This window comes from Manis javanica, chromosome 1 (assembly GCF_040802235.1).
Source record: "Manis javanica isolate MJ-LG chromosome 1, MJ_LKY, whole genome shotgun sequence".
NCBI lineage: Eukaryota > Metazoa > Chordata > Mammalia > Pholidota > Manidae > Manis > Manis javanica.
In genome coordinates, this window is record NC_133156.1 from 106,218,913 (window position 1) to 106,233,211 (window position 14,299).

At 40.9% G+C, this 14,299-nt stretch overlaps 1 protein-coding gene across 10 annotated transcripts in view; it reads left to right on the forward strand.

Annotated features, from left to right (window-relative positions):
• The window catches only part of PDE4D (phosphodiesterase 4D), a 1,476,836-nt gene that overhangs the window by 1,284,019 nt on the left and 178,518 nt on the right, over positions 1–14,299 (forward strand). For all 10 annotated transcript variants that reach the window (XM_073235968.1, XM_073235963.1, XM_037022276.2 and 7 more), the window contains one exon: positions 3,307–3,356. In XM_073235968.1, the coding sequence (XP_073092069.1) occupies positions 3,307–3,356 (50 nt within the window). The remainder of the gene's footprint in view (positions 1–3,306; positions 3,357–14,299) is intronic.

Here is a 14,299-nt window from a genome sequence, read left to right on the forward strand (position 1 = left end):
ATAGTTTACAACTTACAGAAAAAAATCTGAACTTTTCATCCCATGATAATATAATTGACCTCCAAATTCACATTTTCTATCATTAAAAAAAGCTCTCACCATTATGCACATACTTCCTGTGGTAGAAAAAAGGGTTTTTAAAAAATCGATACGAATTCTGCAATGAAAATAATTGGCACAGAACCCAGAAGCTTCAGTTGATTGTCATCTTTTGCAGACAATGAATTTTTGCAGTCCTGTTCCCTCAGCCTGAACGTTTCTCACCTTTTTCTTCTCTTCCTCATTGAGCTGACTCTAATTCACTCTTCAGGTCACAGCTCAAATATAATTTCTTTTGGGCCATCATCCCCGACTTCCATCAACATATTCTCACACCCACAGGCCCCAAACTGGGTGGTTTGTCTGTCCATCTCCATCTGACTATATCCTGTACCTAACTCCTGTTTTAGCACCTGTCTCTCTGTGCTCCAGTTGCAATTGCTTGTCTGAGTGCTCCTTAAGAAAGTGGGTCCCCAGTGAGCAGGGCTGTCTGTACCTGGCTGGCATGTATATTCCCAGCGCCTAACGTAGTACCCAGCACAGAGTCATCACCCTGCATGTGAAAAGTGAAGTGGTAGTGCAGCCTATGGAGCCCGAGCGTGTGCTTTCAGTTCATTATTACCAAACACACCTTCTGTGCTTCACTAATGCACGCTGCCACAGCACCCTCAAGGGCCTCCGGCACTGGGCAGCTTATAGGTGCAGTCACCACCTTTTTGGAAAGCCTCTGCAGGAGGCATGAAATCACTGGAGTCACTCACACTTTTTCAGTGTCAAATTTTGTTCCGGAAACTGAGGTATTGTCCTTCAAAGGCAAACAAGAAACTTTGTACCTCCTTTTACACTTCCTTCAGACATGGTCACTTGGGTACCAGCATCTAAACCTGTGGCAGGCAGACAGTTGATCAGAGAGGTGTGAGGGCGTCAGGCTGGCCGTCTCAAAAGAGATAACCTGAGGCCCATTTTGTGCAAGACAGAAGTTTTCAACTAATTTACAGGGACAAATAGATTCAGATGGAAAAGGACAGGTAGAGGAGGTTAGAAAAGCATAGTGTGTGCCTGCCCTTGACTTACTGTACAACGCCCAGCGTGACACCTAACCACACAGTATGAGCTGGTAGATACTACGGGCTTTATGCTCTTCTGGTCAGTGCAGATTTGTACCTCCTTCACAGCCCAAACCCAACCAGCCTCCTCGGGCATCAGAATAGAAGGAACCACTCTACCCACAGTTAAGCTCTGTTCTGTTCAGTGATGACAACATGGAAATAACTCTGGCTCATCACGTGGTGACCCTGAGGAAATCAGGATTTCCTGTGCTATGTGCTGACAGTGCCACTAGACCATTTCCAGGCTTACCCTTGGGTTTCGTGGAAGGCGTGTGCTGCCTTGCACAACCCACCCTTTTTATTTGCTATTGGAATGGCGTCTGGGAAGTGCGCATTGCTGCCTTGGCCCCTGTGGGTAGTCAGATGCATGTTGCTGGCTCTTGGTGGCCTATTACTGGTTCCTCTCATCATGCTCTTTCTTGCCCTTGAGACTTTCATGCCAGAGTGAGTTCTGGCTCATTCTTCATCAGATGATTTATCACTGTAACCGTGGACCAAATGATTAATATTCTCTGCTTGTCATCACTTGTTGGAATGTCAAGCTCCCAAGTGCCAGTTGTAGGATGGATATTAAGAGAAGATAATAAACAAGTCAATGCATTGGTTTTCAAAAGCTATACATAAGTTTAAAAATACTCATTTGAGCCCTTTCTCAGACTCAATCAGTGCTTTCTAACCTTTCACAGAGCAAGGTCTAGATAGGAGTACTTAATAAGTAAACTCTTCATAATAAACTTCTAACTAAAAGAGAACTATTTGTATATATAGACAAGCTATTTCAGAGTAGCAGTTTAAAATATTAACTTTCTGTTTTATGAAGCATTAGTCAAGTTTCAAATTCCCCCATTTCATTTCATAATTAAAATTAAAATGAAGTAAATTTTGGTACAATCAGTCAAACAAAATTTCAATCCCAAATGGACATCAGTAAATTTGAGAGCAATGAGATGGAGGCTGACTGGAACCAAGGCAGTGAGAATTCACGAAGCACCGGGGTGCCTTCCCAAGTATCTGTTAGCCCTGCTAGGAGCTCTGTCACCTCAGGAAGGCAGATTTGAACAGGGCTTAGCAAGAGCCTGCCATCCTCACAGGTGTGCCTATGCCATTTGTCCAGGTTCCATGAAAGCATCTGAAAAAATAAGGCAACCTAACAGAGTGTAGCCCTTAAAATCTGATTGCTTTTGTTCAAATCTCAGCTTTCTTACTTTGAACAAGTGATTCTCCTTCCCAAAGCTTTGTTTTCCTCACTGGCAAAAAAAATGCAAATAATGAGACTACTTCCTTTAAGGTTTGTTGTGAGGGTCATAGGAGATAATTCATATGAAATGCTCATTTAGCATACTGCCCGACACACAATAGATGCTTAATAAGTGTTAGCCACCAATGGAAGTACCAAAGAGAAAAGAGCAAAAACAAAAGTTTCATACAAAATTTTATACATCTATGAATGTGTCTATTTTTTAGGTTTTTTTTAAGTGATCACTATATTTTAAATGTTTCTAATTATGTCTGAAAAATTAGAGAATATAAGATAGAATCTGTTGGAGTACCTTAGTTTATAGTGTTTCTAAAGTCTTTATACCATCTATTTGGGCAAGGCATTAATATACCTCTCTAAAAAATGCACCAGAGGTGTTTCTCAATATAAGAAAATAGAAAGGAAAAAGTTCATGTAGCTTCTTTAACTGTAATGTAGTTCACAAAGAGTCATTCACCTTCTGATAATGTACAGGCAATCATGAGAATCATGCTAAAAATAAAAGTTTCCTAGCACTGTTTTTGGGGAACCAATCATACATGGACTACTTTTTCAAATTCAGAAAGTCTGCATTTACTCTGTAAATTCTAGCTTAATTGAATATAGTCAATCAATAAGAACTTCTTCTTCTGTCATGTTCCTATGACATTCACATCAGCTTTATTTACCCCTAAGTCCTGTCATTATGAGACTTAACTGTTTTCTTTTTGACAGGTGTGATCTGAACTGTAGCACAACAAATGCCTAGGAACTTGGTTGGCTAGTCTGAAAGTCTTCATTTGCATGCCCTAACTTAAAAATAATCCTTTAAATTAAAATGGCATATCTGAAATGATTCAGAGGGTCCTCATACAACAAGCACTACCTATTTAGTGTTTTGTGTTTTTCTCTCTCTGTCAGAAGATCACCCATGTGCAACCAGCCACCCATCAACAAAGCCACCATAACAGGTAAGAAAGATCTGGGCGCTTATTCTTCTTGCATCTAGGAAGAAAACTAATCTTCCAAGAGTCAACATAATACTAGCACCATTTCTAAAATTGCAAAGAAATTAACCTTTTCTACTGTATATTGTCATTATCATTTCTCTTATTGATCTTACCAGGTGTCTATTTAAGCTATCAGTTGGAAAATCTTTACTGATATACTATTTTTTAAAAAGCATTTAAATTTGTGCTTGTACTAAGTTTAGCACTGTGCTGGGCATTTGTATTTTGAGAGATAGCATTTCCTTCAAAATTTGGACCATATTGTTTTCAGACTTACATCATCAGCACAATGTCTAATTATGCAAGGTGACTTGGTTTAATGAAAGTGAAAGCATAAATAAAAGGTACCTTCTTGGTTTATCAATATCTCAGCTATATATGAAAGAGAACACCATTTAAACAGTCCTGATTTGGACCCAGAGAGTTGAGAATAAGTTCACTTTGAGAAGGAGGAGAAGTAATTATACAATACAGAAAAGTTCAGTGAGTTCAAAAGAACAGATGTTTGGGAAAGAGCAGTAGAAGGAAGGATGAGAGACATAAAAGGTGGGAAAAAAAATTACCCTGATTCTTACTAGAATACTTTAGACATGGGACTTGACCTCAGCTGAGCCAAAAACAGAACAAATGATCTCATTTTGCTGAACCTAAAACCAAATTGAACTCATTTAATCATTTCTTGAAACCCCAATTGATTCATTAAATGATTGCTTAGAAAAGAAACCTATGTTTTCTAAAATTATTATGAGAAAAATTAACATATTCTCCAAACTAGACTGATATCTCATTTGATTCAAGTGTCTTCCTTGGATTCCATTGCATCATATGCTGAGGAGCTCCCCCCACCCCAGTTATTAGTGAGTGTGCTTGGCCTGGGTGTTGTTAACTCCACAGCCAGTCCAGTGGGTCTCGTTTGTGTTCACTGCAGCATATTGAATTCTGGAACAGTTGTTTATGTTATTTCCTAAATATCTTTCGAATAGGACTTGTATCTCAATCAGTATTAAATTTGTGCTTCTCTTTTCCATGTTTATCTTTCAACATCTTATTGATGATGATTTTCAACTGTCATGTCATAGTCTATGCCTGGTTTTCCAGTTTTCTTCTGGGCATTGGTCCAGAGATGAACAATAACTGAAATTCCTACATATTAAAGCAAGTTATCTGAGTAACAGATTTTCTTCTTCAGAAACCCAAATCCAGTGTAAATGAGCCTAAGCAGAATAATACTGGGCCCCTTTGTCTCGACGCACTTGCCTGATTGTTGAGGGATGAGCAGGCTATTATGAGCATGTGGCTGGGGCCTGTAGTGATGAGCAGGCTATTATGAGCATGTGGCTGGGGCCTGTAGTGAAAGAGACCACATGAAATGTTGTCCCCAGTCCTGCCCTGGGCACTAGATCAGACCCCTCTGAGGAGCGTCAGCCCCGCCCCTGCCCCTGCTGTGTTCCGGGTAAGCAAGACTGTGACCTTGTGGTGGAGCAGAGTGCACTGCTGTTCTGGCTCCTGCAAGCCTCTGTAGCTTGAGGCCACATCTGAGCCAGCCCCCCGGAAGAGAAGCTGCAGCTGCCAGCAGACATTGTGTCCAACAGAGGCGGTGGGTTGCTCAGTGGGCAGGGCAGCTGCCGAGCCACTCTGGCAGGTGCCTGGCACTGATCAAAGGGAGAGTAGCTATGCTAAGGGCATAGGCTTGCTTTTGAACAGATGTGAGAGACCTTAGAAGCTCCCAGAAATTCTCATATAGTATTGAGGTGCAGGAGCAATACCAGAGGGAGCTCTGAGCCACTGAAATCTGGGAATTAAGGTTGATATGGCTTCATCTGTGCCTACAAGTGCCTGACCTGAGGCCTAGGGACAGTGGGACTACAGGAATAACTTATCTAGGAAGGGAAATAAATTAGCTGCCGTTAATTGTCCACTGCAGCTGTGTTCATCACAAGCCACAACAGGAAATGAACCGACTGGAGAGTGGAGGTCTTTTTTCTTGCCCAAGCACAGCAAACCAAGGTGCAAAAGTGGAATGGGAGGTGAGGGAATAAGGGCAATGGAAAAGAAAATGTCCCCTCTCAGAGCCTAGTCTGAAAAAGTGGGCTCTTAACATCATAAGTAATGATAATAATACTGACAGAGACTTTGGTAGAAGAGTTGAGACACACAGAAAAGGTGGTACTTTGGAATCTCTCCCTCCACAGCTGCCCACTCAGGTCCTACCTCCCTGTTCACTCCCTGTTGCTGGAATCCAGCTATAGCTCTGGGAGTGTCCTAGGAAGGGCAGAGAAGAATGTTATCAAGAGCCAGTGGGGTGCCCTCTAGGGTGAACTTGGCCACCTTAGATATTTTGCCTAGGATCTAGAGGAACCATGTAGCATATGGTTAGGTTCAGGGCTGGTCCCAATGGGGCACCCAGAGGGCAGCTCCCTAGAATATCACTCACAGGTGTCCCTGGAGTTGTGTAGCATGGGTTCTTGGCCTGCCTGGAATTCAAACCATGCTCTTCCATGACAGCTGTGTGGCCCTAGGCAGGTTGCACACCCATTCTCTGCCTCAGTTTCCCCATTTATGAAATGGTGATCGTACTTACAGCTATTGCTAAATTAAATGAATGCACATTTGGGGTATTCTTGGCATTGTGATTCACTCAAAACATCATTTTTTATTTTGTTTTGCTGTTGTTTTTATTTGGTTTTTGTTTCTAGGGCTGACTGTACATAGAACTAGGGCGATGGAAAGAATAGTCCAGAAAGATAAAAGAAGGGAAGGAGAGAAAAAACAAGCTTGCAGGATCTTAAAAGTAAAACTTCCATACCCGCCAAAAGGGTCAAAATGGACACATTTCCTTTGTGCCTGTCCAAAGTGGGTCCTTCTGTTGCCCCCAGCGCTGTGTCCCTTCCTCTGACAGCCACAGATATTGGTGCCTTTGCGATATGCGCAATAAACTACAGTTCAGGATTATTTTCGAAATCTAGGAACTTACTTTTGAGTCATAGACCTTTGAAGGGAAAAAAATTAACTCTATCTTTTTCTTGCATCATCTTTTTGATAAAAAAAGAGTTAAGAAATTTGTCTGCATATGTCACACTACGTTTTCTAAAGCTTTCTCCCATAGAACTTAGACTACTCTCTTCTCCCTTTGCGTTTGTTCCATTTCACACGTCTGAAACACAGGAAAGTTTGATTTTCTATCATTAAGGTTAAAGCATGTTAGTCCTTGCCAGTTTTTATTTCCATATGTAATAGGTAAATACGTTGCCCTAAAATGAGTTAGCAATTTTTAAAAAATAAAGCTTCCAAATATGTATTTATGTAAGTTTCCAATAATCCACTTGTGAAAATGGATTTCCAAATATCCATTACTATGAAATAGCTATTTTATTCACTAGCGTGATGCAACTAAAGATGGTATGTGTGGCATTTGGACCTTGAGTGCAAACCCTGTCTCTTTCATTCACTTTGTTTCCTCACTTGAAGCCTGGAGATCTGAACACCTCCCTCTCAGTGCTTGTGCCGAAATTCAAGGGGACAGTTAGATAAAGAACGGAGCTTAGTAGGTTATGAGTAACTCACAAAGCGTTTCTTCCTATGACCCTACTCCATTCCGGACATTTTGTTGTTCCTAAAACTAATTTAAAACCTGTTAGATGTGGACATGGATGATATGGCAGCTTTTCTGATACACTTCCTTCATGATTTTGTTTTCAGACAATAATGATAGGATATTTTTAGGAATCCCTGTGTTACTTAGAGCAAGGCTGAGCCGCATACATCCATAGCAGGAGGTGAACATCAGTGCTAAGGAGCTTGTAGGGACGTGAGAGGACAGCAGCGAGTCCGAGGTGCCCACGCCGTACCAGGACTAGGCTGTTCTGTACTGTTTTTGTATGAGGAGGAAAAAAAAAACAAAGATATTAACTGGAACAACTATTTAGTTATTATCTGGACCATTTTAACACTTTGAATTTATTAAAGAAGGGAAAGCAAGCAACTGTTGTCGTGACTTATATGTAACCATAATGATGTTAGCCTTTTAAGTCTGTATGTGTGTAATAAAAATAAGTAGTACACACACACACATAACAGGTGATCATTGAAAGCAAGGGCCATGTGAAGAAGGCAAAGGGGATGTAGGTGAGAGAAATAGGAAGGCCTAAGGAAACACTGAACTAAAACTAAAATGTATGTTAGAGCCCTGAGCCCAGAGGAGGATGAACACCCAGCTATTCCACAGAGTCCCATCCTCCTTGTCACCCACTAGTGGGCATTACCTTCATGTGTAGTTGTGTTTTCTCCCTCTTAGTAAGAGCAAGGATGGTGGCAACACTGTAACAGTTGCAGAGAGTGAGTGCTCAGCGGGCTTTGTTAGGAATGTGATTGAAAAGTATTGAGAGCATTATGTTTAATAGCTTTAATAAAAAATAAATTGTGTATATGTGTTAATATATTAACTTTCTTTAGAGTTTCTTGCTTGTTTTACTTTTATGCTTAGTACATCTAATAACTGTCAAATGCTCTAAATTTTTTTAAGCCAAAGGAGGTTACTTTTACAAAAATCCCCTCATTTTAAAAAGATTTGTCTGGGAAAAACATTGAACTGGAAGATTTGCTTAAATGCATGGAGTATAACAATTCATTGAACTTACAATCTTTTAGAGGGATGGGTGAAGTCTGTTTTCTTCCTTATAAGATAACTTGTTTTGCCTTCTGTGCTTTTATTTAGATAGTTACCTATTAATATACAAAAAGCTAGGTTTGATACCGTGACTTTTTAACCAGGAATTGATTGAAGTAATGCTAGGTTTTATGAACAGTGGAAACAAATGATATGTCAAAATTGTAGAGAAAAATGATTTAAATGTATCTCTATTGCCTGAATATCTGCTCTGGATATTTTGTTATAACTTCAATTGACATAATTAAATGAGACTGCATATTCATTTAGTCAGTAGAGTAAAAAGGTTATGAGCCAAGCCATATAGGTTGAAAATCCATCTTTCCTTTTACTAGCTGTGTAATGTTGGTCAATTTACTTAAATTTTCTAAGCTTTCATTTTCTCATTGTAAATTCTAGGTCAGTGATTGGTACCCAGAATATTTTCTATGCACTTTATACACAGCATGTTATTAATAAGGTAGGTGTTGGAGATAAAGAGATGAATAAAATGTGACTACTGGCTTCAAAGAATGAACAATCTAGGAGAGAAGGAATTCTGACTAAGTGCAAACTAAGTACCATGACTGAAACCAATTCAAAGACATGCATTTGAAGGAGGGGCCAGTGGCTCTGCCTTAGGAGAGCAGAGCTTCCCGCTGAGCTTTGAAGAAGGTGATTCTCCATTTGGTGAGGGGAAGATCACCTGACACCAAGGGACCAGCAGGAGTGAGATGTGGGAGCATGGAGTACCTGTGCTGATCACGGGCCTGGGAACAGTGAGGACAAAAGAGTTGAAAGCGTATGGGAGCAACTGAACATAAGGCTTCCATACCTCCAAGAGTGGATTAAAGCACTAGTGTAAAAAGCCAATGTAAGTTGGAAGCCAGCGGACTCTATTTTATGGGCAATAGAAAATCATCAGTCTTTTCTAAGTAGAGGATCAAGTATATATTTTAGAATGACAACACAGGAGGGGGTATAGAAACAGACTGAAAAGAAGAAAAACTAGGGGCAGCCCCATACTCATTAAGAGGCCAAGGACACACTAAAGATGATGTAGCTCTGAACTGGGGTGATGTTGTTGGGATGAAGATGAGGGAATGGGTTCACGACTGTTTTCAGAGTTAGAGTTGAGAAGACTTGGCAGTTGATTAGATTGAAGAGTGATGAGAAAAGATGTGAGAAATGCTGTTACATAAAAAACACCAGTGTTCATCACAGCACTGTGTATGTGCATAAAAGACAGAAAACAACCCAAATGCTGAATAATAATGTGGATTCTTTTTAGGTATTAACAATTCCATTTAAAAAAGTTTTTAAAATGATTTATGAGGGAATTTTAATAATGTTAAAAATGCTTCTATTTTAAAGATTACATGATGAAGTGCTAAGTGGGAATAGGCATACATTTAATGAATTTTAATTATGTATATTGGACTTATTTTAAGATATTTTTAGACCTTGGCTGGCAACTAACAAAGGCAGATAGCTTTATCCTTTTGCACAGAACCAAGCAACAAATGTGTGTGTGTCAGGTCTCAGTCATTGGTTTGTCTCTCCTCACCAAGAAAAGGCACTACTGAGATGCCCGGTGATACTTCAGTATTAAGGTACCACTGTGAAGAATTAACTGCGTTTTCAAATAAATATACCCCTGGGATAGGGTAGCAGACTCTCTCTTGACTATTGAACCTATGACGTGATGGTTCTGTTATCTTCTAACCGGTCAAAAAAGCTGCCATGAAAATAGAGGATCTAAACATCACCAAAGTCCATTTCAGCCAGTACCTGTTTCTCAGGTCCCTGAGTTATAAAAGGATAATATTTCCCAAACCTGCCTGATGAAAAGGCTCACCAAGGGATGCTTGCAAACAAACATAGAAAGACAGATTCCTAGACAGTCCAGACCAGCATCTTTGGGGTAAGGCTCAGGGTCTGTATTATTAACGAGTGATCCCAGGTTAACGAGTGCACCTTTGATTGGCCAGATTTGGGAGAACAGTGGAACACTAAAGGAAGGAGGTGACAGAGTACCATGTACAGTGTTGTCACTGACTTGTCAGCAGTCTGTTAGAAAATCACTGTCTTTCTGGAAAATGAATAGAGTGGCATCCGCACCCCATGGAACAAACAGTGCAGTCTAGGACAACAAATGAGAATGTGTGTGAAGTGCTCTGCGATCAGCGGAAGGCAGTACACGGTGACATTATTATCTGTGCAATACTCGCCATCCTGGTCGTCATCATGGGGCTGTCACTGCTGTTATCTCTCAAAATGTGTACAAGATTTTAATCAGACCAGCTTGCTCCTCTCCTAGAAGACAATGAAGTATTAGGTCCACATTGTGTATGGGGATGGGAGTGAGTCTGGAAAATGTTAGGTTTAGTAACTGTACTCTTTCTGTCTTCTCAGACACAGTACCAAGTCTCCTTTAAAAAAAATGAAAAGAACAATAAAAGCTTCATTCTTAAGTCACTCCCTTCATCCATAAAGTGCTTCCCACCCATATATGCCTTAGAAATTATTTTTAGGCATACTCAGACATACAAGACTGTGGTGGGTCAAAACCATGAAAATTCCTTTGGGTCTCATTTCCCAAATCTTGCTGGTTAACTGTGATACTGAATTGTCTGTGAATAAATGGGAAGTTAACTCAAAGCATTCTTTTTTTTTGCAGTCTCTCAGAAAATGCTTTTTAAAAATAAGGTGGATATATTATTAATACTAGTTTTAATAAAAATGAATGTTTTCTGACATTTGACATGTACTAAAGACTCTATATGCATAATCTCTTTTGAACCTATGATAATCCCGTATATAGCTACAAATGACAAAGTAGAGATTGCATCTGACTCAGAGGCAGAACATAAAAGGCTTCCTCCCTAAAAGGTGTTGGCATAGGCACAAAAAAAAACCACAATCTGCTGTCATCTGAATGTCCCCAAAGTTATACCCTAAGGATTTCCTTCCTCTTTTTTAGAGAAGAGAAAGCAGAAAGTGAATCTGTGTCACCTACTACATGAAGGGAGGGTAGACAAGAGGAGGGATAAGATACATGGATACAGAGAAACCCCTTGGGAAACCATAAGAAGACAGGCCTATAAGCTAAGGAAGGCATTCCTGCCTGAGATGGAGAATTCCTCAAGTGTTCTTCAGTTCCCCCAGTTCTCTTCCAGCCCCCTTTCAAGTGCCTGGCATCCTGCGAGTGCCCAGGGCAGGAGCCTCTGCGAGGCACAGCCCCGCGGTCTGTGTGCAGAGTGAAGCAGAGGGAGTCTGTGAGACTGCAGGGGGCAGGGCAGGGCGTGGGCCAGGGCACTCACCTTGCCCCTAGGACCACTCGTTATCAATCCTGAAATGACAGCTTCTACCAAGTGATGAAATCCATCCCATCTTTGTGTTTGGACTTGCCAAAGGCTCTTCATATCCATTATCATTTTCTTGGGTACCACTTTTGGCCATGACATTCCCTAGCTCTCTATCCCCCAAACGTACCCACTGTAGATATTTCTGATGTCTATATATCCAGTGCTTTCTAGTGGACCATCTTTTCTCTTTTTTTGTGGTTCTTTCTCGGCATTGTTGGTACCCTGGAAGTATTTCTAAAGTGCTGTATTCTACGTGCCTGGTGACACAAACGGTCCTTATGACTTTTTGTTCTGATATGTTTCTGGTATTTTCATATTGCACAGTGAATTGTCCATGCGGGAAACTGCATTTCTGTGCACCCTCCCGGGACTCCTCTTTCCAGGATGTGAAAGACTGTGCTTAGGCTCTGAGGACCCAATGAGGCATTATTTAATGTTTCCCCTCAACTTTAGGGCCATAATCCTAGACCTTCTTGGAATTTAAAAAGATAAAATGTATTCTGTTGATTGATAAAGAGCAGTAGGTAAATAGAAAACAGAGGGTCTGCAAATGAAGAGATAGGTAAAATAAGGAGAGGAGGAAGAAATGAGTCAGGGTGAAACCTTTTTCCTGGAGAAGCAGGAAGCTGTCTGCACTGTTATTTAGCTTCGAGACTGGAAAGGGCTTGAGGAACCAGTTTAGGAACTTAGAGAAAACTCAGCAGCACAAGAAGATGGAAGACTGAGAATACAAAAGAAGAAATGTTTTCCAAGCTGTCGAGGGCAATAGAATAGGACAGGTCCTGGATCTAAGACACCTGAGGGGTGGAACGGGTGACAGTCTCCAGGATGCCTCCTGTGTCGTCGACTGTGCATTGACTGTGCTTTCCAGTAAGATTGTTTACGTAGAAATAGACCGAGGTTTTCTCTTCTCTCATGTTTTTATTTTGAAAAAAGTCTGAACGGTTATAAGTTTCGTTTGCTTGTTTGATGGACAAAGTAGAACCTACGTAGACAAGGACGAGTGGGCTCAGGAGTCAGGGGATCTGGGTTTCACTGCTGGCTCTCCTGCTCACCCTCTGTGTGACCTTAGACAAGTTGCCCTACACCCTGAGTCTTTTCTGTTAAAATGTGATGAATAATAATAATAATAGTAATAATAATACCTCCCCAGTTTTGAGGATTACACAAGATAATCCATGTAAAAATTTTGTCACGGTGTCTGGTAATATTGAATGTTAGCTTTTATTAAAAGGCAGGTAAAAAGTGCTTTATATGTTGAAAAACATTATGAAATTATCAATAGACATTATCGTGTTATTCGGGCTGATCCTCCCAAAGTAGCCATCTTTGTAAACTTTATGTATTTTAACCCTGCTGCCATTGCTGAAAGCATTTTGGAAATCGTTAAAGGTTTACAGTCTGTACAAGAAAAAGCCATCTCAGTAAGACTAGCTTACTGTCATGCTTCATTTTTGACCAGAAATTTTATTTCCATCATGATTGCCAATCCTAGTCACCAAACGAGATGTCAGATTAGCCTGGATGAGGCGAGTTCTAGAAATGGATCTTCTCCAAGGGAGAAGACAATGTTGAGGTATTTGAAAGTGTAACATGGGCTCTGAAGACAACCCAAGACAGAGCATTCAGGAATCTTTAGATCGTGGTAGCATATCGAGTAAGCAGATGCATAGCCTTTCCCAGGCCACCCTTTGCAGGAGACAGCTTCATCTGAATCCTAGCCAGGTGTGAGGGGAAAAGTGGTGGTGCAGTTTTTTCACCGTCATACACACCTGGTAACGTCCTTGCCTGGTATGGTCTGCAGCTCCTCACAGCTGGTTTCCATGCTGCTGAAGGTGGTGGAGATAAAGGAGAAGGCCAGCGTGACCCAGCCCACTGCCTCGTAGAGAGGCCCCAGCCCTCAGCATTTCAGCAGGAGGAGCAGCAGAGGAAATGAGCCTGGCCCTTTGTTACACCACTTTTTCTTACCGAGTCCATTAAATGACTACTGGGCACTGACAGTGCTTCAGCATCCTGGCCCTGGCAGATTGCCCACAATTCTGTCCTAGGACGGCTTAGAGCCTCCCTTTAGGTAATGGAGTGTCAACAATGATCCTCTGGTTACAAAAGAGAAACCAACTCTGCTCTTAGAGCAAAATAGAATCTAGTGGGAGGATACTGGAATATTTCCCAATTCCTTGAGAATTAACAGGGAGGCCAGAGGATTAGGGTTGAAGGACTCAATGTCTTCAAAATGCTAGAAAGGCACAAATTAAGAGTAAAATCCCATGGCAGGAGCAATCCAGTGAGATCCCTGCAACTGGTTTTAGTCTCTTTATCTGTTTAAAAGTCCAGTTCCAGGGAAGGGGTCTTTGTGGTCTACTTTGGGCCTTGGGTCTTGGCTAGAGGAGAAGAGGTATCTAGCTGTTCTGCTAAACTCTGTAATACATGTAGTAGTAGTAAAAGCCTTAATTATGGGGCCAGATCACGTGGATTCCTACCCTAGCTCTGCCACTTATAGATGTTTCTCTTCAGACAATTCATTTAACCTTCCAGAGCCTCAAGTCCCTCATTTTTGAAGTGGGCATAATAATATTAATTATCTCATAGGGAGTTCATGAACATTATTTGAGATGATATTTGTGAAGAACCAAGGACAATGCACAGCACATAGGAAGCCCTTGATCATTGTGGGCTGTGCTATTATTAGAAGTATCCAATGATGACGCCAAGTAATTTCCTGAAAGAAATTAGGATGCTGTTAGGAAGGGGAAATAACTGCTGGTGGGTCAAAAATAATTATCAATTATAGTGAGATAAGAGGGTTGGCCTCAGTACACTATTCTGCTAATAGATTTCTCAGCAAACTACTTTTTGTGATATTAAGGTTCTTACAGATGATACAGGATAGC